We start from the raw sequence: 21,976 nt of genomic DNA on the forward strand, positions 1-21,976 counted from the left end.
CCTTTGCAGAAACTCAAACCATGACTTCCGCAAGAACACTTCTTCCCATCCGCCGCATCGCTTTCACGGCCTCCACCGCTCCCACAGCGGTAGCTCGCCAGAGCCGCCTTGGACTCAGACATGCGCACTCTCACACGCAACCCAATGGCGAGGCGCCGGTACCGACTACCAGCGGCAAGATTAAAGACGCGTGAGTAAAGCCCTGTCCTTGTCGTTACCTTCCTACCAGGAACTCTCGTTAGTTGTTTGGATGTGGCATTCCAATGAGTTTCTCAGTTCCCGCGTGTGTTCCGTTATCAACTTGAGAAATACCGAAGCTGACTTGAATAGACCTGCACTGCTTGCCATCGGCGGTTTGGGTTTGCTGTTGGGAGGAGGATTGATTCATTTCTCAGCTAGACCCAAGGGACAACAGGAATCGTCTGCAGGTGGTCAGCTTGATAGTACTGCGGAAAAGATCTCTCTCAAGAAGTGATTTGCCCATGTACTAGAGATTGACGTTTAAATAATTAAAGCTTTGGTTGAACCGCGCATCGTTGAGCTGTGAAGTCTTGGTATCATCGAATAGGGTTTGTTCATATAGCGCTTGAGTCTTTTGAGCACAAGATTAAGCAGCGATATCAACGGAACGGTTGACAACTTTTGGATAGGAACTAGGTAAATGATGCCAAGCAAGCCGGCATGAATTTCATTACAGATTAGTTCAATTATCAATAGTATGCTTCTTCGTTCGATGTTTATACACTAGACTATTGTGTCCGCAGTGACAAATATGAAGCTTATGGCCGGCTGATTGCTGATTTGATGTAAGCAAGCGTGCATGCAAATTGGTGAAATTGTGCCTAGTTATCAAGCAGTAGGGTGCAAAAAACAATTCTCGTCCGCTAGCCAGTATAGTCACGTTCGCGTAAAAAACATGGTGTGTTCTGCTGGCCACCCTTAACAAAGTAGCGCTCCATCTAACAACTCACGAGGTTTCAATTTACTTCCTCTCACTGTAATTAGAACATGCGTCTGAGTCTGAAAGCCAATAGTCAACTGTGGATCTCACCCTCTATGAGCCGTTTGTTGTCTCCAACGAACATCCACCAAGCGGGGCTTAGCCCCGTTGCTCCCCTTGGTGTAGTTGGTTCATCACGTTCGACTGTAATGGTATATCCACATTCATCGAAAGGTCTCTAGTTCGATTCTGGAAGGGGAGACACCAAATCTTTTGCTTTTTGTATCGAGTGTTGATTTTTTTTTCATTCCTCATCAGGCGCAATAAGGGTAGTGGGCTACATGCTTGTCATCAGGGAGAAGACCTATGGTAACAGGGCTCCAAATCAGCGTTGAGGTCCTTAGAAACGGCAATCCAAACAAACTCTGGACAAACAAATGTGCGGTTTAAGACGACTTGAAATGTTTGCACTGGAGATACTTCTCCGTGCACTTTCACAGTCTGCACATCGTGACAAGTATTATGGCACTGTTGGCATTAATGTCGACTAGAGGCTGCCAGGTGGTCTGCTGACTGCACAGGAGCAAGTCTGCCGAGGACATCTTGGTAAAAGATGCGAACAGTTGTTTGAATACTTGTCTACTCCTTGCTATGATGCCGAGACGAAGATTACTCGCTCCTGAACAAAGAAGGGTAGCGTCCTGAACTGAATGCTTCAATGGCAGTAATTTCGCATATAACTAAGGACAATCACTTCAGAATTAGAATTATCTTCGCGGGAATAAGGCGACCTGAATAGTTCTCGCAAGCTCAGACATGCTTACTATTTCTTAAGGCGTACTCCTCACCAAGCTCTTAGCCTCTAACCAGTAAAGGTAGTGCTATGTCAAGAACGTGTAAACTTGGGTACATCATTTGTCTCCGGCCAATGTCCTATCACCGAGGTACTCAACTCACGCTAGGTTTTCCGGCTCAACTGGCCGATACTCGGCCGTAAGAATGCGATGATTTCTTGCATAGATCAATTTTAATAGATATGGAAATTCAAACTAGAGTATGCTTTTAAGCTCATTCAATACAGGGGAAAGCCTTCTAGCTTAATTTTCGTATGTCTTTTGGAAATAAAGTCACTCATAACCACTGGTAACAAAAAGTATCAGCACCGGAAAAGGAATTCAGTTCAAGGGACAAAAAACATACTTTCCCTCATGATTTTCCAGGTATTGACAGCTTTCTCATGAATGAAATAGCCAAGACAGTCAAATTATCTACAGATATTAAACCCAACTTGTTATCCACGTGCAAATCCATCTATGAGATGACAATTTCTCAAACGCCCTCGTTCGCTGTTTTCATCAATCAGGGCTTTGCAGTGAATAGCAGTCATCAGAACTCAGGTCCATTGATCCAGCGGTCAAGGCGATTACGTATTCCATGCACGCTACGCGGACGGTCACCAATACCTAATATCTGCACAATGTCTAGTCGGTTGTTTGTCTGAGAGTCTAGACGATGGTACTGAGGAGGATGTTGAAAGTGACCAGGAGAGGTCTGGACGCGAGAAAGCTGTAGGCATTCATTCTGGCCGGTGTATGCTCGGTGAGGGGTTGATGAAGTTCGTTGTCGGCGCTGAGGCTGCATCTGAGCTCGGAGAGAATGTTGGAAATGTTCGCGTGGCGACGAGTGTTCTCGGTAGGAGGGTGGAGATGAAGACGGTAGCCGTGGAAGGGGACGATGGGGAGGCGACATATCTGGCGGCAATGGAAGGTGGCGCCGATGGGGTGGTGTCCGTTGGTTCGAGGAATCGTCAAAAAAGAATTCGGAAGATTTACGAGATTTTCCCCGGCAATCGGTACAATCATGAACATAAGCCTCGTCGAGATGTCGTCGGAGGGTCTTTTTACACCACTGTCCCGAAGAACGGTCTAATCGAGCGAATTCGTGCCATCCCAAGCAGCGTTCTAACGTCGAGGTGTAGAAAAGCGTTTTGCCGCAGCTAAGACAGTATTCAATATCCTGGTTAATCTGGCACATGGCTAAATATCGGTCAGTAGAACGTGAGATGTCTTGTCTGTTGGTTTGACAATTGTCAGCTTGTCAGTTGCTTTTGTTGATGCGGTTGGTACAGCGCAACAACCAGCTACTTGCAACATGCCTGGACTTATATACTACCTTTGGAAATACTACTTTCATCGTCTAAGTTCTCTCTCAAAAGATTCTGCAATTGTGAGTCTTTCTTGCCTGTTTATGTTCCTGAATAAAGCTGAGAACAGAGTTGTGAAAGCTCACATGTTGCAGTTTTACTATTGAACAAAGCATATGATAGTACATGACACGGCTATTCATCAGGAGCCGAATGTTTTTTCTTGTATTACTTCACTTTACAAAAGAAATCGAGATTTGTGGTATTTTGTGTCTAGATTTCAAAAGGAATGTTTCTTGCATGTTCTCTACATATATGTCACATTATGAAAAAGAACTATCCAGAACGTTGGCAATCCAAGTCTTCAGAGTTCGTTCTGATAGAAACAATGTAACTTCTCATGGGCTTGAAATGTGACAATGAAAACAGATGCGTGTTTTGAATCATAGAGGACAATGGGGCTAGGGTTCTGCGTAAGGGTGGAACGTTCAAGCAAACAGAGAGTCAATTCTTCCAAGTCTACACTGAAACTGTAGGTTTCACAGGGGGTGAAACAGGGGGTGAAACGGAATTCCGTTCGTCAATAACAAATAACAGTAAATTGGTTCTAATCGATGGTTCATGATGATAGTTGAAAGTGGTGTTGTTGACTAGAAGGTGGGGATATTCCCCCTTGGCCTGTCACGTGGGTCTGGGAGGCTTGGGCCTCTCAGCCTGGCGGGCGTGTGGCTGGAAGTGCCACACGGCTCCGTATTCCAACTATCGCAACACTGGAAACTCTCTTTTTATGGTGTTGAAGCGGTTGGAATACGTTGTCCCTATACAGTTCCGTCTCCTCGTCAATTCGGCCTCCTATCCCTACTTTCTCCCGTAGTTACGGTCTTGTTACCCATCCCTCCATACGTATCGTTATCGTGTTGCTATCAACGAATCTCTCGAGGGCTCGATTTGGTTTGCTCTTCGTGAGGGCATCAGCAGGGTTGTCTTCGCCGTTAATCCAACGAATTTCTTGTAGTTCTCGTCTTTCGTACGATTGTCTCAACGCCATGATATCGATCATGAGTCGCTTTTCTTTGGTAGTGCCCAGCTTCACGAGACACTCGTACAGCGAATAAGAATCGGTACAGACAACTGTCTGAATCGTTGGTAGGTTGAGGTGGTCAGTGATTGTCGCCAGGGTTGTGGCGAGGGCGTAGGCCATATCGACGCCAGCGACCATCCCGTAGATCTCTGACGCTAATACGCTGCGGGTGACTCGTTTACTCTTCGTAGAGCTGTAATGAACGAGGTTACCGTGAATCGTGAATTCTCCGTTGTTGCTGTCAGAGGAAGTGTCGTTGGCTAGGATGATCAGAAACCCTAATTGGGAGGAGAGGTCGTGGTTATTAGCGAACGACCCGTCAACGAAAACGAATAGCTTGGCTGTTGTAAGGTCGAGTGGGATAAACGTTATTCCTCGGTTAGGCGATTCTATTTGCCATCGAATCCGTTGATTCAGTGCTTTTATCGCTTCTGGCGAGGGGTCTTGGTGTTGGGCAGCAGTGGATAAATCGAAACAGGCCTCGGGTTGGCAAATTGACGCGATGTACGCCCCTCTGGCGCGTTGTTCGACATATTGCTGTTTTGGGTTGGGTTTAGTAGTCTCAATACATCGTAACTTCTTGGCTTGTCCCTTTTGCCTCAAATTGATCGAATTGTCGGTTGACAGCGCGATTATCCCTCCGTTGAATTGGAGGGGTTCGTCAATTGTGAGGATATTCTTCGCTTTTGCCGTAAAAGCCGCTTTTTCTAACTGTTCGTCTTCTAATTGTGAGAACGCCTTGTCTGACAAACCGAGGGTATCGTCGGTTTGCATGCCGATACAGCCAAAGTGTGGATTTTCGGTAGATGAGATCAATAGGCATGGATCGTACGAAGAAGTAACCATCTGGAGATTCTCTCTGTGATGCTTGTGATACGTTGCCCACCAGTGGGTTCCAGCTTCTGCGATTCCGTACAGAGGCTTCACAACCTCCATAATGGTCCCTTTTGGGTACTGGTCTTGAATTTGCTTCGGTGGGTAGGCGAGAATAGTGCGATTGAGCCTTGTGGAGGATTGAACGTAGGCTTGTGTGATATCTCGAAGCCATAGTTGTTTCCCTTCTCGTAGGAGTGACGGGGTAATTGACAGAATTAGCCGTTGACTCGCCCGCTGAATCGTTGGCGATTGGGTCAATATAGCCTTCTTGCTATCGTCGGCGTAACCCTGTATTACAAGTCTCGATTTCTCGTAGGGTTCGGTTGTTTTACCCTTGACTTCGTTGACGATACGAGATCGGAAGATTCGTACGTTCTGGTGCCTTCTCTTATTGAACTGGGTGAATTTGAACACTCCTCTAGCGATGAGGCTGTTGATCTCTTGTTTAGTTGACTGTTCGAACGGTTCGCCTGGTGTAGTAATAACACCTTCTCGTCGTAGTTTGATTGCCAATTCTTCGTCTGCTTGCTCCTTAATCGATAGGAATATTTGTTGATAATCCGGGTCATCGTTGAATTCCTCTGTGAAGTGGGCGATTGGCAGTGGTCTCTTCCGGGGTCTGCCCGGGCGTCTTCTCGGTGGCTCCGGTGCCTCTTGCGGTTCGTCCGGTTCACTGCCTCCGCCGGCGACGATAATTTCGTCGCGTACTACTTCCTGCTGCGGTATCTCAGCTTCGGGTTCTTCTTCTTCTGGCGCGGCGATGGAATTAGGTGGTTGATCGGGATCTTCGTAGTATGGTTTGACTACGGTAGACCGGAAGGTCTTCGGACCACGTGGCGTATCGACAGTACAGGTTTCGCCGTTTATGGCTGCTAAAGTAAACGGTCCGGTCCAGCCCTTCTTTTCGCGTACATCGTACATATCGCCGCTGTATTTCATATCGTCGGGGTATAGTTTCGCGAATTCTGTTAATTGCTTTCCGATACGGTCTGTTGACTCGTATGGTTGGAAGTCTGTTAACGGAGAGACCGTGGGATGTGGCGGTCGGTACGGTAGTTGCCACTGTTGTTGTTCTTGTGGAGGAGGTGGCTGTAGGGTTGGTTCGACTCTTCCTCCTGTGCTGTTGGCTACTGTTGCCGGTCTCGTGATCTCTTCGTGGAATTCGGGGTCTTTTATCAGAGCCTTCAGGTTGCGATATCTCTTGACGCCTTGTTCGAGTTCTTGGGGTGACCAGTAGTGGAATTCTTCCTTTTTGAGGGCTAATGCCACGTTTTTCGAGATTTTCTTGCCATCCATTTCGACGTAGACGCCGTTACCGATTAAATGGTCTCTGAAGAATCGTAGGATTGGGGGAGGTACGTTCTGGAAGTCTTCTTCTGACCAGTCGGCGAAATCGGGAGAAACTTCGTTCCATAGCTCGAGGCCCGTGAGATTCCTCTTCTCATAGGTCTCAAGTAGGAAACCCATATAGGAACCCAGTTGCTGTGGGCTAGCGTTTGTAAGGTCGATTGCCCAGTTGCCCCATACTGCTGGATCGATCATACTTTCGATTCTCTGTGGGATGGGGACTGTTGATTGGCTTTTGGCAGTGACGCCGCTCGCGGGCGATCCTTCTCGTGAATTTCGCTCCATTCTGACAGTATAAAAGGATTACTTCTGTTTAGAATCTTGAATTCTAATCCTCAACAGCGTCAGCTGCGATTGGTGCAAGATGCAGGCCTGGAAGTGGGAGTCAAAAGACGATTCGGGATATTACGATTCTAAGGGGAAAGAATCGTGAAATCGGGGATTTTCGTCGGTTCGTCGTTTGTTTCCGTCGGCGCCGTTCTCGCTGATGTTCTCGAGGGGTGTGAGGGTATACACAGGTCTCGAATTGGTAGGGAGAGAGTTCTACCGTAGATTCTCTCGTGAATCTCTCTTTCTCGCTTCGGGCTTCGCTCCTCACTGTTGGGAAGTTTAGAATCTAGCGGACAGTTGGCCTTATGACGCCCACAACCACGTGCGTTTCTCCTAAGCCGCAGCCTCGGAGGCGTATACGTATAGCTGTATAGGCGGATTACCGCCGGTAGTCTCCGCTCGCCTTTCGGCGTGTTCTTCTTCTAGTGGGGAGGTCTCTTGTGGCAGGCGCCTCGCGGTTGGCACCTCGTCTGGGGATTTATTGAGAAACTAGCGGGCGCCTCGTGATTGGCACCGCGCGTGGGGGATAGTTGTAGTTGGGGAAGTTGTTATCCCTTGTGGGATTCGTGAATCTTCGCCCTTGTGGCGTGAAGAGGTTGGAAGACCGTCGATTCGGTAGGTCTCTTCTTCTGGTGATTGAAAACGCGTGATGGAACGCTCTTGCCAGCGATAATTGGCTGCGATTAACCTTATCCCGCCTAGGGTGAGCGTAGCAGTCCCTAGGTTACTCGAATAATCGGATTGCTGGTAGATTCGAGGAAAAGAAGCTTTCTTCTGCTGGTTTCCGTAGATCCCAGTTACTCTCGCTTCTTCTCTCGTTAGCACGAAATCCCTACTTTTACCTGGGCTTGGGTATCCAGTTCAAGAAGTCGTCTCTTCTGGTGTTGACCTTGCTGATCTGCGGTTTGTCCGTAGCAGAGTGGTAATTGTGAAGTTAACCAAATTAATGGCAACTGTGAGGTTTACCACTGATCAGTGTAGGTTTCACAGGGGGTGAAACAGGGGGTGAAACGGAATTCCGTTCGTCAATAACAAATAACAGTAAATTGGTTCTAATCGATGGTTCATGATGATAGTTGAAAGTGGTGTTGTTGACTAGAAGGTGGGGATATTCCCCCTTGGCCTGTCACGTGGGTCTGGGAGGCTTGGGCCTCTCAGCCTGGCGGGCGTGTGGCTGGAAGTGCCACACGGCTCCGTATTCCAACTATCGCAACAGAAACAGCTCGCCTACCGCGCTGGCGCCATGAAATTTGGGAAAGTTCTCCAAAATCATTGACTGGGGTAATCGCTCGTTGCAGATTAGAGAGCATCCCACCTACGCCCAAATCACACCAATGATCATCATCGGGCTGCGCGCAATATAACCACCGAAACCTCGGTCTATCGATCAAAAAATATCATCGTATACTAACCAATCATTTCCCTTGAGTTTAGCCCCGCAGAATCCTTTCCCACCGTTTTAGCGTCTTGGGGACATGGAGACAGGCCTTCTGCTGCCTCAAAAGTCCCGTTGTTAGTGAACTTTAATCTGGAACCGTAGTCCCCCAGCCTTACATGGCCTAGTCCAGATCCTGGTCATTCCTTTGGAATTGCCGTTAGTTGACCTAGCCTGAGAAAGGGACGAGGGTAAAAGCACGGTTCATAACTTTCCGGGTGTGAACTAATCCATGATCTCAATGGCGGGGCCTGCAAAACCTTTTGACGGACGTTATCCTGCATCCGTGCTGGGTTCCCGCTCCATCCAGGCACGATCCGAAGAGTACAGTGAGCATGGCTTGATATAACATATCTGCAGCCACTATAGGAACACTCCTCTTCTCTTAGCTCTCTTGGCCCCCAAGTGGCTCCGAGTAATTGACCTACCATCTCCCAGAAATCACGAAGACCCCCAATGGGCGTGTTTTATGACAGCAAGAAGGGGGGCTTTTCCATAGGAACTCCATCCATGCTCTTCGGATTCGTAATGACCTAGGTCCACTCATGGCACGGCAAAGTTTCTGTTTAGAGGAACTTGCATCCATCTCCCTAACTTTCACCAGAAGTTTAGAGCAGGTTTCCCCTCGCCTCGTCAGAGTTCATAGATGACCCATGCTTCAAGAATTCCATGGCGACGCGGAGATATTCCTCCAGGATATGCGATCTTAAGCATGGAATTTCGTCAGCTCTATCTTATCACAGGCCAGCATAGAATCTTTTGCCAAGCACGCGGAGTTTTCGCGTGCCCTGAAGCTGGGGTGTGGTACCAACAACACTGCCCCCCGATGATCAGATTTAAATTTGCAGCAGGAGGTTACATTGGCATCGACATTAGCCTTCCTTCGGGATGCGAGAAGAGCTCTTATTCATTTTGGGCTAATCTTTGTACTGGATATGTGGAATCCTACTGGAGGTCGCTTCAGGGAAACTTTAGAGTGGACTTTGACCTGCTTGTAACCAGGCCCGGTTCCAAGCACCGACATCCTCGATAGTCTGGTCTCGTTTAGAAAGGCTGGGTTCAACACTACTGTTAATAACACATGTGATGTGATGTTCGGAAATCTTGGTTCCATTCTTTCCGGAAGGCGATTAACATCGGTGCGGATTAGGCTCCGAAAACGCAAGGTGGTTTGGCGGACCAGCCACTCAAGATAGCAAAGTAACACAGCCTAAACCCGTTTCGTAGACACAAGCCAGAGGCGAATTCAACCGTTTCAATCGAAATAATCCAGCACAAAAAGGTTAGAGAGCAAACACATACCACTATATAACGGACGTATCAAAGCAGCTGCGTGTAAAAAGGTGACAGGCCCCCAAAGTTTTTTTAAGTTTTTTTTTTTTTTCTTTTTTTCTTGAGACATGTTAGAAATAGAGAGCCTGGTTTAAAGACCTTACTCAAGTTCGGTGTCATATTATCTTTTTTAATCCATCAAAAATTACACTCTCATTCCGGGTGGTCTCAACCTTAAATTTAAAATAATCTGTTTCAGTAAATTCTCAGCAAATCATTAGATTATATTACCGGCGCTGTTACTTCCAAATTCAAAGAAACAGCCAAGGTCATCGAGTCACGTAAGTGTGAAGAGGATGTGATGTCTTGTGTAACTCTTGATGTATATTCATTTGAATGTATTTAAACAGAGATTAGAATCGTTTGATACATTTTGATCTTCACGTTACTGTAGGTTAACTACTATAACGGTGATCCCGTATCATAAGATCGTTACACAGTATCTTAGTCCGGATCGAGTTATCAAGATTGACAGTTCATTGGACGACTGTAATATTTCTTAAATAGCAAGAACCGCTACTTGCATGACAAGGTAATCTTCAAACTGTATTTTTCCTCTTCATTATAAAAATAATAAGAAGCTTCTTCCTAATTTTAGATAATATACATAACAGTCTACTAAAGTTTTTAACAACCAGAAAGACATGATGCATAGTGGGTGGCTTGTAAATACAATGATGAATGAGTACCATGTAAGTTTAGTTTGAATTAACATTTCGTATTCAAACCCAGTAAATTTGGAGCACACGTCACTCAAGAATACTAGTCACACGGTTGATTTGTACCCACGCACTTTTTCAGCATTTCAAAATATCATTTGCACTCCCAGTTTTGGTTCAATTGTACATGATTTATGATATAAAATCCCCACTAGCTACTTTAGAGTGTGTGTTTGTATGTGTGTAGTACACTTCATAACTTGTCGTCAAATTCTTAACAGTACACAAAACCTGAAGATACTTGTTTATATCCTCAGATTTCCTACCGATATCCTTCACTCTTGGTGTTGTGCCAAAAGGCTAAAGCCTGTATGCAAGTCGCGGACCAAGGCCTTGTGACTAGCTTCTTCGGAGCCAGTGATGAGATTGGATGACTTCCTAATCATCTCAACCACCTTCAGAATATCATCTTGAGTAACAGGCTCTGACTTCTTGATCCAGCCAAGCTCCGATGGAAGCCGTTCGTTCTCTGTAACTTTGTGTTAGAGATATATGTTGCACACATATGTCGGCTGGTCAGCCATGGAAACTTACGGAAAAAGTATTCAACCATGTTCTTCTGAACAGTACCAGCATTCATGTCACCAAAGACGATGATAGGCGCAGCAACTTCGCCAAGACTGAAGTTCTCCACAGTTGCAGTGAAGGTGTAATTGGGGTTGAAAGCCTTGGAAGTGACTTGGCGTGCGACTTTGCTGTTTGCTAACATGTTGGCATCAAGGACATCGGCTGTCCAGTACATTCTCGACTCGTCAAAGACTGTCTGGTTGAAGATGTGGTTATTGCCGAAGAAAGCATCCGTACGACTAGTGAAATAAATTAGTACTTTGAGCCCAGTTTCCCATTGGTTCGCAGGGTGTTGATGTACCTGAGACTCGCATCGTGTTCTAAGACATTGTGGCGATTTAAATGGTCCCTGGTTTCACAGTCAGTGCTACAAGCCTCTTTGTTAATAACAGGTGCGGTTCTTACAAGGTAAAGAAGGTAGCGTTTGGCTCTGGGTTGGCAACAATAGCCATTTGAAACATGAGAACACCCAATGACTGATTGAAGTTGAGAGCGTCATTCAAAGCAGTAACAACCGTATCCTGCGTCAGGTTTCTGCCATCATGAGGGAGGAAACCATGGTTTGCTAAGGTGTTCATCATTGGACACGGCCCTCGAACTATATGAAGAAGTCAGAAAACAAGGTCTACCGCAAGTCTAGGTCAACACACAATCGTCAGGGCCAGCGGGTGCCCACTCGTTTGGCGAGGCTCGTTTGAAATGGGGGTTGTTCATCATCATCGTGTTGCTCAATTCAGGTCTTGCCAAAGTCGTCATGGCAAGCCCAAGAACCGTGGAGGTGACTGTGAACTTCATCTTGAGTTTGTTGGCGGTTATTGTTCAGTTTGATAGAGATAAAAGCGAGAGACAGTTAAGTTGGTTCAACTTGTTGATTTCCGTTTGATGAACAGCAACGCTCCTTTGTATTTATATTCAACAAGCCAAGAACATCGCTTCCCAAACGGCCCCCTTTTCACCGCTATGTTTAGTTTCACCTTGAGATCACCCAGTCATGGCTGGCTCCCCTATGGTGGCTAATGCAGAATGACAATACCCATATCCGCAAATCATCCTATCTAGAATCTCGGTCTCGCAAGGGCACAAGCCGTCATCGACCCCACGGATGTTTAACATTGGCCAATGAAATATTAGATGATTATAATTGCGCATGGATATCTTTGCGGAAGCAGTGGATGGCGACAGGCATGGGCGCAGCTATTCCCATTGACTGCCGTGCCGACCAGGCGACGCCAAGCCACTTCTATACGCGGAAAATGCTTAACGCTACGTCACGTCGTCGTGAAACACAGCATACACAGGCCAAATACGCGGAACAAACATAAGTGCTTTTGTTTACCAGACCTCATCTAAAACCATCCTTCTCCCTAATCTGAGAACGAATTTTCATAATACCATCGTAAACGGCAGACATTTGTCGTACTAGTCAGTTTCGACCTCGTCATTGTTTTCACAGCCCTACAGTCAAAACGCAGCTTCTGTCTCATCCAACCTAAGGAAATACACGTATATCGAGCCAATCACGGTTTTCAAGTTAAATACTCCACATTCTTGAATCCGAAAGATCATCAGTCCCTTTTACAATCAACTCTTGGTCCTTGCCGGAGGAAATTGCCGCTGACATTGCAAGGCATTTCATTGGCGAACAACATGGCAATCAAGAAGCCAAGCTATTAACCAAGCATTATAGTCTCCTCAACCCTTCATCCTTTCATCACAACGCCATCCCTGAGGCGTCAAGTCGTCGTAAACCCGTGACGTCTTCTAGCCAGTCACGATCCATCTACCACCAAGTTGACCTCAAAACTAGCGTCCGCCAAGCTCATCTGCCGCTGCCGGTAGTGATAAGCCGGTAATGCACTAGTGAGGTTCTATGCAACGATCTGTTGACTTGATGCAGTTAGAAGTTGGCTGAGGCTAGGCTGAGCTGTGGCTTAAGCCAACTGGGGCTGCCATATCTTGGTTCCGTCGTTTCGGGCTCGGTTTCGGGGTCGCTTTCGGCGCCCCTTTCGACCGCCGACGCCGGGGTTCTTCACGGAGGTCAGTCGCGCCGTCCCCAACGACAACATCGGTGCCCCGTGTCGCCGTTCCGAATATAGCACATGTTATGCTCCGCCCTCCCTCAACCTATATCTAGAGAGATTGACACACACTTTCTCTTCTTACCCGACATTATCAGCAATCACCATTACGAGCCATAGATACGGCCGAGGCATATACGATGGCAAAGACATCCTGCTCACAATCCAAACCCAGTTTAGATCATTTCGACACTTACTCACCTCCCAGTCGACATGCTCAGGGCACATCACGATGAACGTTTTCCAAATACAAAAATGTGCGGGGAGATCGGACCTTCGGGCCAGGTGCTGACGGAGCCCTGACAATGGTATCATTGCCATCTACAGATTCGGCCCAGTTCGTCCTGGTGCATTCCTAATACGTCCGAGATGGTCCCATAGCAAAGGAACTCTCGGCCTCCGCCGATAGTTTATCGCGCTCACATATCTGTTGTCCTCTTGGCTGGTATACGAAGACGCCCCTGATCTAGTGTTCGGCCTAAAAGGGAATTGTGAGGGTTTAGTGCAGGTCGGCGGACACGGAACTCCGATCCTCTGCACTGAGTACATGGCATGGGTCGAATTCAGGGACCTCGTGTCAACTTTAGCTGTTCATTCTAGACCGCTGGTTACAGGAGGACCTGCGGTTTCAGACGAATCTGCAATGACATTCAGGACGAAAGAAAAAGTATCAGGTTGACAGCATCTGCGGGTATCTCCTCGACCACGCTACTCGACCACGAGACCAAACCCGGACTTGCGGAGCCTCATGTCGTTACTTGCATGCTGGTGTATATTTAGTTAATCCGGCTGCATTTGCTTCTGAATGCGGACATAACCTAACGCACGTAACGTCTCTCTGGACGACATGTCCTTCCAGTAGGCCCAAGATCTGCCACGTGAGCTCTCAGATCTCGATCCCGAGCCGCCGGGTAAGCAATATTCTAATCCTCGCTCCCAATCAAAGCCCCGTAAGCCTCAAGGACATCATACTACGTCACATCGGACAATGGCGGCTGACTGTGCGCCTCCCCCAGATCACACGATCCCCTATTCCATTGCTACGGGCACTAAAACGATACGGGCCATGTAAGGCGAACCCCGGTTTTTCATCGTCACGTATGCGATATTGAGCTTACCTGAAGCTGAGAAATTCGAGGCCAATGCTTGGAGAGAGGATAATGTCATGTTAGAATCACGACATCTTTTTCTCTATTCCAAATCTCACGGACTACAAGTCTTGGCATCGCAAGACAACAACAGTAAGCAACACGAAAACCACATCGGAATTCCGCATAAAATATTTCCGATTCTGTCTTCAGCCTTGCTTTGACAGCAATGATGAATTTGGAATTCTGGGAAAACCAACCCGGCTACCACCATTCATCTCAATTTAGACCAGTGCCCCATATCTTTGGGATATCTACACCCTCATCTTCAACAACCGTAATGCAAGCAAATGGGCCTGAACAGCTCGGAATTCCACTCTAGGTTTTTTTTTCCTAAGCTATACCTCCACCCCGCAAGGTCCATAGCCTATAGCCCACCTGCCGCGGGGGCAAAAAGACCAAGAAGAGGAAAAAGTTTGCATGCAGGACAAAACTACGTGTGCCGAAAGTAGTCAAAAGCGTTGCTAGCTCGTCTGGCTTCCGGGAATGTCCTCCCACTCACCCGTTAGGGCTGTCAAGGGGTGGTAAAATAAAGCGCCCCCAACAACTGCGGAACACCGCGTCACCCAAACTGTTTAGGTTGCCCACAACCCTTGGATGACGACGACGATGTCTTTCGACCGCGTGTTCGTCCATTTCCATCCGGAACAGTCCTCAACCCTCACAACCCATCTAGTGAGAATTGTGGGACCAATGCCTTCACAACCCCTTCTCCCCCTCCCCCCTTTCCAGCCCATTGAGGCTAGCCCAGCCATGTGAACTACGCTCGAAGGAACTCCCTATCGGAGATTATTTAGTAGTCCTATACTGGGCAGAAATAACCCTCTGTAGGGCATAACAGGGCGAGAGCACTGCCTAGTGGCTAAGGGGGCGTGTGAATTTTTCCATGATCCTCAACCCCTCCCACCAGCAGGGCAAATATGCCTCTTGTTTCCTGGGATCAAGCCCTCAGTACTGTAGCATCACCCGAAATGTCGCAATACCGCCTGAACTTTCCATTGTCATGTATTCAGGACTCCCTGATGACAACAAGATCGAAGCCAGCCCTGGCATCTATTAGGGCAAGATTTGCACCCTGGTTCGAGGATACCCCAAGCTGAAGAGTGAAGATTGCAGATAGGTTACGACCATGTTCATCCGCAGTGATGTTCGCACTAAGAAGAGAAACCACTGCTTTAAACCTTTACTACATCCGAGACGTTTTTCGTCCCTCATATTGTAGATCAGATGTCACAACGCGCCTCATCCAATGGCGGCTCCTCTTTTCCCCGTCGGAAGCGCCTCCGATTTTTCTCTCCAGACAGATCCTCCAAGGATTCACCTTTGGTATATCAATATCATTAATAGACCTCAAGATCTACATCTCCAGGGGAAAGGACGCCTCCACACTGCCCATCCGTCCAAACTCAAAAAATCGGCCTCGGCGAATTGTTGGCCGTGCAAGTGCCAACTGTCTGTCGCAGGCGCAGTCAGGGCTGTCGACGTCACTGGAGAGCATTACTCGATCGTCGGGCCCCGAAACACGAACGGTACATGCATGACCTCGTGGCAAGATGAGATAACGACAATCTTTTCCTAAATCGACTGGAATCACGATGAGACGACTTTGACGCCTGACTAAGTGACGGCCGCAACAGCTTTGACAAAAGCAACACGTTGAAAATAGTAACAAAAAAACCCTGAGTATACCAAAAATCTAGTACAAGAGAGTTTCCTCTGTGAGAATTCAAAGGCAACTATCCAAGTGACAACGGATTATCGCGTATGCACGAGCCTACCATTAATTAATACGACTCTGTGTTTTAATATCACTCGGTTAATGCCGAAATATTAAATATCCAAAGAGAGAAAAACAAGAAACTTTTCTGTCCCGTCCAAGGGAGTCAGGTATAATAGCCAGGCCCATTTTACTGCAGAATACCCAGGCGCCTTATCCCCAGTAGTCCTCCACTCTCACTCCACTCCCCCCTTTCTCAACAACGATTCGCGTTGTTTCCCGAGCCGATCGCAATGACGACACTTTTGCTGTTGTGTTTTGGTTCCACCGTAACCAAAGTTGTCCCCCCCCCCCCCCCCCCCCCCCTCCATTCTGTCCCCCAATTTCCACACAGATGCTGTGTGTGTCTGGGCGATAATCTCTTACGGAATGAATTCCGACCCCCCCCTTGAGGTATCCGGATCCTCTAATATGGGCTTAGTCGCCCAGAAGGCCAGGTTTTTAATTGCTAGCCCTGCTGGGTTGCCCGAGAACGCATGTGTCCACAGCCTTAATCAAAGTGACAAGTCTGGGGATGGCTTCCCTATACGGCAGAGTTGGGAGGAACCGGACAAACGATTCACGGCACTTTCGAGAGCGGGACCCGGGAGGACTCAGACTATACCACGTAGACGAACCGAACTGCTGCATAGGAAAGCAACGTTGCTTGCCCCTCAGAGCGAGAACTCGTAGATGGACGTGTCCGCCATAGCTACACGCCCCCCTTCACGACTCATACAACGGGGAGCAGTAATAGTTGCTTGTATCAACGGATTCACCCATTAAGACTCCATGTCGTATCGTCAATAGAAAAAGGAAAAAAAAAAAAAAAAAAACTCAAACAAGAATACAGTCGGGCATTGCCGTCGGCAACAGCGGCAAAAAAAGGGAGGCTCTTACCAAACCTTTGCCTTGCCTTGTATCACGGTTCATGTGCTTTGCGCAGATCGCAGATCGTTAATATCGCGTGGTATCAGCAGACGGACAGACAGCAATGCTTCGAATCATTCACGGGTGGTGGTAGGTGCTGAGAACTGCTCAATCCGTGAACCTTCCTCAGCTTCGCCGCCTTACACTAAACAGAACCCCGGGCGTCGCCCATGAGTAGTGCGACCAAAAGGCCGCGATGACATGCGATCGCCAGGACCACGGGCAGGGCTGCTTAGCGTTATTTCCTCTCTCACTCTCACTCTCTCACTCTCTCACTGAACTCTGAGGGCTTGCTCGTGTCCCCAGTAAGAGGTCACGGTCTTGAAACTCTCTCACCGCACTTTGGGCGGCATTGCAGTCAGGGAGGCCCCTCCCATTCGGTGGTAGCTCAACGGTGGTAACGATCCCCACGGCGATGGGGCCAAAGGCTGCCCGTGCTGACAAGACTTTCCAGGGTCAAGGTGACGAGCTGCCGTGCCGCACGTACACCGAGAACCTCCCTTAACGGTGGTACCCTTCGTCTAATATGACTGCTTGCTGATGATGCTGCCACCCCCCTAGTTCCTGATGAATGTGGACATATATGTGCGGTGGAGAACGAAACACTCGCTGAAGAATGTGGAGACTTTTTTTTTTTTCTTTCCTCTCTGTCAAATGTCATCAAAGTCAGAGATTGAAAAGGGACCGAGATGGAACATTCATATCGCGGAGACAGCTACTGCACCGCCAGCCGCTGATCGCGTGGGATGGAAATGGTCGGCCGGACGAGGATGAAACGCCCTTCTTTTTCCGGACAGCTCCTTTTCGCCCTGCCACTGATGTGCGCCCGTAGTGTGTGTGTGTGTGTGTTGAACTGTTCCGTAGCTTCGTAACGGGGCCCCGTTGGCCCCCAAACTTTGCAATGTCCGTAACCTACCCTAGGTCGTAAACTCTAACAGAGTACTAGACCCCTTGATGATCCATCCATATGCTGACATGGAAGGGGTCGGTTCATGGATTCGACGGAGCAGAGGCCGGGACAGGGCGACAAATAATGGCACGGCACATGAACAGAACCACTCAAGATTTCACCGATTGATTGCCTTCCAACTCTGGAGGGTTCCTTTCAAAAAAGAGAGAAGTGGGCTTTTTTCCTTTTTGGCTGAGAGAACGCCCCCCCGGTACACCCCCAGCAGAGAACCCTTGGTAACCCTGACTGTATTCACAGGGTTGACACGGATGGCTGACGTGAAAGTGACGTTGAAAAAAGCAGACTGACAGCGGACGATACGACGCGTGTATGGCCCCAGTTCACGATGCGGTCCCAAGAAGCTTTGGGTCTGCATGAGCTACATGAGGTAGGATAATGGGAAGAACCCCGCGTGCGACGTCGGTGGTCGGTATCTGCGATTGAACGTGGCCGAGTAGTACTGCATTCCTTGTCGTCGACCTTGTAGGGCCCTTACCAAGCAGTCAGTAATATATGTCAAATAATCTTGCAGTGTTAGTGCGGTGAAAGTTGGGGGTTGGGGGGCAAGGCGACCAGACTATTGCAAGCCACTGGGCGACATGGACCCCGAGGGAAGATGAAGGTGGTCGGCGACTACGAGCCTGTCGCATCCTTCGAGAAGCGGTAGGCAAACTGGTATAAAACAACAACGGCTGAATTCCGCTACCACCCCCGGACAGACACACCTGACAATTCCTGTTGGGACGGAGCACTATGTAGACCTGAGATGGCCTCCTGGTCAGAAAAAGGGATGTTTTGCCTGGTTCACCTGAAGGCGTGTGACATATTCCCAACTAGAGGGATAGTGCGCTGCCCTAGCGGCAGATGAGCCCTTGGCGCAGCGTTCTCGTACCCAAGCAAGAAGTATAGCCGGTAGGGCGAAGAGGGCGGGATCATTGATCAGCGTGGTTGTGAGGCATGGTACCTGTCCGGGCTCTTCCTGAATGAGAGGGGATCCCCGTCGACCTCGGCACGTTGGGACCTGGCTCCTCGGGCAGGGGGTTCGGTACGGGAGACTCCTAAGGTCCTAGCGTGGGAAGAGAGAAGACGAATGGAGTCGAAAGCGAAAAACAGGGGGGGTTGTGCGATTAGCGCAGTGCAAAGGGCCGACCCCCTTGTCTTCCTTTGGGGCAGCATCAGCGATCAATGGCCTCAACTCAGTGACATTGCCCTATGGACCTGCTAGTGTGTGATGCGATATACCGTGTAGTGAACACGGATATGCTAACTGTAGCTACCTAGTGTACTACATGGTACACAAGCATAAGGGAGGGGAAACGCAGAGAGAGAGAGAGAGAGGGGGCAAAGAAAAAAGGAGTTGAAGACAATCGCTGTTTCGTCCAAATCGAAGCAACCAAGTGAACGTCATTGGTGTGGTTCTCTTCATCCCGTCTTTTGTACCAGGTGGGAATCCTGCCGAGATTGAATTCAAAAAACAAGCATATGAAACCCCGTCGTGCCAGCTTTCCTTTTCGAAAATCAGGACAAAAGGCAATAAAAAAAATAAAAAAAAAAAACGTTTGTTGCTAGAAGCACCAAAGATCCAATTATGACTCGTCGGCTGGCCTCTCAACCTCTTGGACATTGCTTTTGCACTGCCACACTGGCCCGGTGATCCATTATCGAGAAAGGGTATCCACAAACAGGGCCGGTCAACAGTCGGGGGGGTTTGAATGCCAATCTCCCCAAAACGGGGCGTCGCGGGATTTAAGTGTCCAGACGGTAGGGGAGTGTTAGAAGCGTTAGGGCTCCCGGCAGTCAAAACGCCGGACACGGGATTCCAAGATAGCAATTCCTCCGGCCGGGGCAACGCAGACATTGGCTGCCGCTGCCGAACGCGTGCGCAACCAAGATGTACGGGTCAAGGGGGGGGGACACGCTCCTGTTTCTTTTTTTTTTTTTTTTTTCTTTTCTTCACCGTTACCAGCCCATTGACATGCTTATAGGAGTGACGGGACTATGTAACTCCATATCGAACCCAGTGCCGTATGTATATGTGCTAGGAGTGCACGTACACTACTATACCACTACGGACCTGGTTCAAATGGCCATATCGAACATGAACTATGCCTGAATGGCCGCCCCCCCCAAAGGGGTTCGTAATCCCTCCAGCCATGCTCCGTTTTCCCGGCCCGCCGCCACTTCTCGCATGGTCTTGTCGACGACTGCGTAAAGCAACAGATGAATCAGCCTGACTGTAAGAGGAAAAAAAGAACGAACAGGCAAGAACCAGGCTTGCAGCAAGTTGATCCCGCCTCGTCTGCGCCCGCCGTGGGCACTGGGTACCGATGAGAGGGTTCCCATCCCGGGTGTCACGGCTCCGGCCATGGCTGATCGTTGGGAGTTTAGCTGTCTAGACCGGAGACCTCAGAGGCCGATGGTTCGTGCCCTATGCTCCCCCCTCCCCCTCCCCCACCCCCCGTTTATCCATGTGTATACACTATGTGACCATGTTCCAGCCAGCCACCCTCAAGACGTGAAGATCTCGGTTGACCGGAGACACCCAGAGTGTGTCGCGAACGCGGCGCCAACCGTATCTCCCGCCAACTGAAAAAAAAGAAGAAAAAAAAAGGGTTTTTTTTTGCACTTGCCAAGAGCAATGACAGTCCGCCACTGTGGCCGGTTCGGCGCAATTACAAACATCAAAGGCACCTGAGGCAAGACCTTGTACAAACTAGTCCGTTGAAAGTCTGGTTCTGCCGGAGCTACCACGGGGCTCTTTTTGGATCCCCTCCCCTCCCCCTCCCCCCCAAGAGGTCGATCGCCGTCGCCCGATCCAACCAGAAGCACCTGTTGGAAGGTCTTGGACGGCACGGCGTGGCGATGAACTACCTCGCCTAAGAAAACGAAGAATAATAGAATCACGGGAAGATGAAAAAAAAGAAAGAAAAAAAAAGAAAGAGGAGCTGTGAAGCCCACCCCCAAAGAGATCCTCGTCGACTAGTCCACTATAATTCCACGGTTCTGTAGTCGAAAGTTGTAAATGTAATTGGCCCACAGCCAGGTTGTTAGCCACATGATAACAAGCAAAAGAAAAGTAAAAAGTGAAAACAAAAGTCTCTCTGGCAAAATTAATATATTCAACGGACTTGGGAAATGTTACCGAGTCGTGATACGGAGGGATAACATATTGATTCATCCCAAGTGCTTCTCTCCCCCCGTTCCAAACTTAATCTTGCAAGTCGATCTGTAACCTGCTCGCTCAACGTGTGCCGTGGGTCACTGAACACACCCAAAACGGGCCATCAATTCGTGTATACCTTTGAAGGAATGGCCCAGGAGAACTTCATCCCATCTTCTTGAAGGTTTTCCTGTTTTTTCCCCTTCTTTTCAAATGTCTTCTTGTCTAACCTCAAAAAGGACCTTTTGACGAACTTTTGAAGAAAAAACCTGCATGATTAAAAAACCTTAATTATTGCCGTCCGTCCCGAACCACTGTAATGGTATCTTTCAAAACGTGTTTGTAAAGGGTTTTGCTCATACTATCCGCAAGCACTGAGATGGCAATCTCTGCGTACTCGAATGTCAACGTGATTCCAGCTTACTAATATCGTGTGTATGACCATGGCACTCATAACTACTTTTTCGTGGCATGGCCCCATTCAGACCATACCAAGTATTCAGGATTTGTCATAACCCGATGTAATGGCAAGCAGCGGTGACGATGCAGCCAGCTAGCAAGAGTTGCCTACAGCTTAGTACAGCATCCAACTCCCGGGATGACATCCTTCTGTACCTTTACCAGTTGGATATCGCGACATCCAATTGCCGTTTTCGGGAAGCACCGCACCAATAGTCAAGCGGACGAGGGGCCTCATCAAAGGAGTAGTATTCCGGGCATTCTGGAACGCCGCGTGCGTGCCGGCAAGTCAATAAAATTAGACTATTCCCTGAAATGTATCCAAGGCAGAGAGACTGCCAAAATACTGTTTTAACCTCTCTCGAGCCGCCTTCCGGCGCTAGCATCACCAGCCAAAGCTGACAGCGGCGTCATCAAATAAAACCAGACTATTTAGGCTTCCAGAAGTCTTCCAGACTAATTCTCTGCGCTTGCCGAAAGAAGTAGTCCATCCGACTTACGAAGTACTAGTAGCTCTGGCGTCCAGGAGGAGGGGGGAAGGGTGTGGGTGTGGGGACGGCCTTTACAACCTTTCAGTTACGAAGCTCGTAATCCCGCAGCGAGGACGTGTGAGCTGATGATGTGCGACAGGCCTAAATGCAACAGCTCGTCTGAACATTTTGATACAGCCTAGGCAGACCCCCTACGCCTGAGGCTCATCCTACTCGTAGTAGGGGAGGCCGGAGT

The 21,976-nt window shown here is 48.5% G+C and overlaps 4 protein-coding genes across 4 annotated transcripts; 1 reads left to right on the plus strand and 3 right to left on the minus strand.

Annotated features, from left to right (window-relative positions):
• Positions 1 to 20: 20 nt before the first annotated feature.
• Positions 21 to 475, plus strand: CTRU02_211343 (uncharacterized protein; the record flags this gene model as incomplete). The annotated part of the gene is made up of 2 exons (XM_036720365.1): positions 21 to 190; positions 331 to 475. The coding sequence occupies 2 exons, from the start codon at positions 21 to 23 to the stop codon at positions 473 to 475; spliced, it is 315 nt and encodes a 104-aa protein (XP_036588108.1).
• Positions 476 to 2,445: 1,970 nt separating this feature from the next.
• On the minus strand, positions 2,446 to 2,808 carry CTRU02_211344 (uncharacterized protein; the record flags this gene model as incomplete). The annotated part of the gene is made up of 1 exon (XM_070205612.1): positions 2,446 to 2,808. One exon carries the CDS (start codon positions 2,806 to 2,808, stop codon positions 2,446 to 2,448), a length of 363 nt encoding a protein of 120 aa, XP_070060855.1.
• A 1,149-nt stretch (positions 2,809 to 3,957) lies between these two features.
• On the minus strand, positions 3,958 to 6,672 carry CTRU02_211345 (uncharacterized protein; the record flags this gene model as incomplete). The annotated part of the gene is made up of 1 exon (XM_070205613.1): positions 3,958 to 6,672. The coding sequence occupies one exon, from the start codon at positions 6,670 to 6,672 to the stop codon at positions 3,958 to 3,960; it is 2,715 nt and encodes a 904-aa protein (XP_070060856.1).
• Positions 6,673 to 10,478: 3,806 nt separating this feature from the next.
• On the minus strand, positions 10,479 to 11,565 carry CTRU02_211346 (uncharacterized protein; the record flags this gene model as incomplete). Its single annotated transcript, XM_036720367.1, has 5 exons — positions 10,479 to 10,672; positions 10,738 to 11,009; positions 11,072 to 11,119; positions 11,176 to 11,368; positions 11,421 to 11,565. The coding sequence occupies 5 exons, from the start codon at positions 11,563 to 11,565 to the stop codon at positions 10,479 to 10,481; spliced, it is 852 nt and encodes a 283-aa protein (XP_036588110.1).
• Positions 11,566 to 21,976: the final 10,411 nt, after the last annotated feature.

This window comes from Colletotrichum truncatum (genome assembly GCF_014235925.2).
Source record: "Colletotrichum truncatum strain CMES1059 chromosome Unknown Contig_0007, whole genome shotgun sequence".
Taxonomy (NCBI): domain Eukaryota; kingdom Fungi; phylum Ascomycota; class Sordariomycetes; order Glomerellales; family Glomerellaceae; genus Colletotrichum; species Colletotrichum truncatum.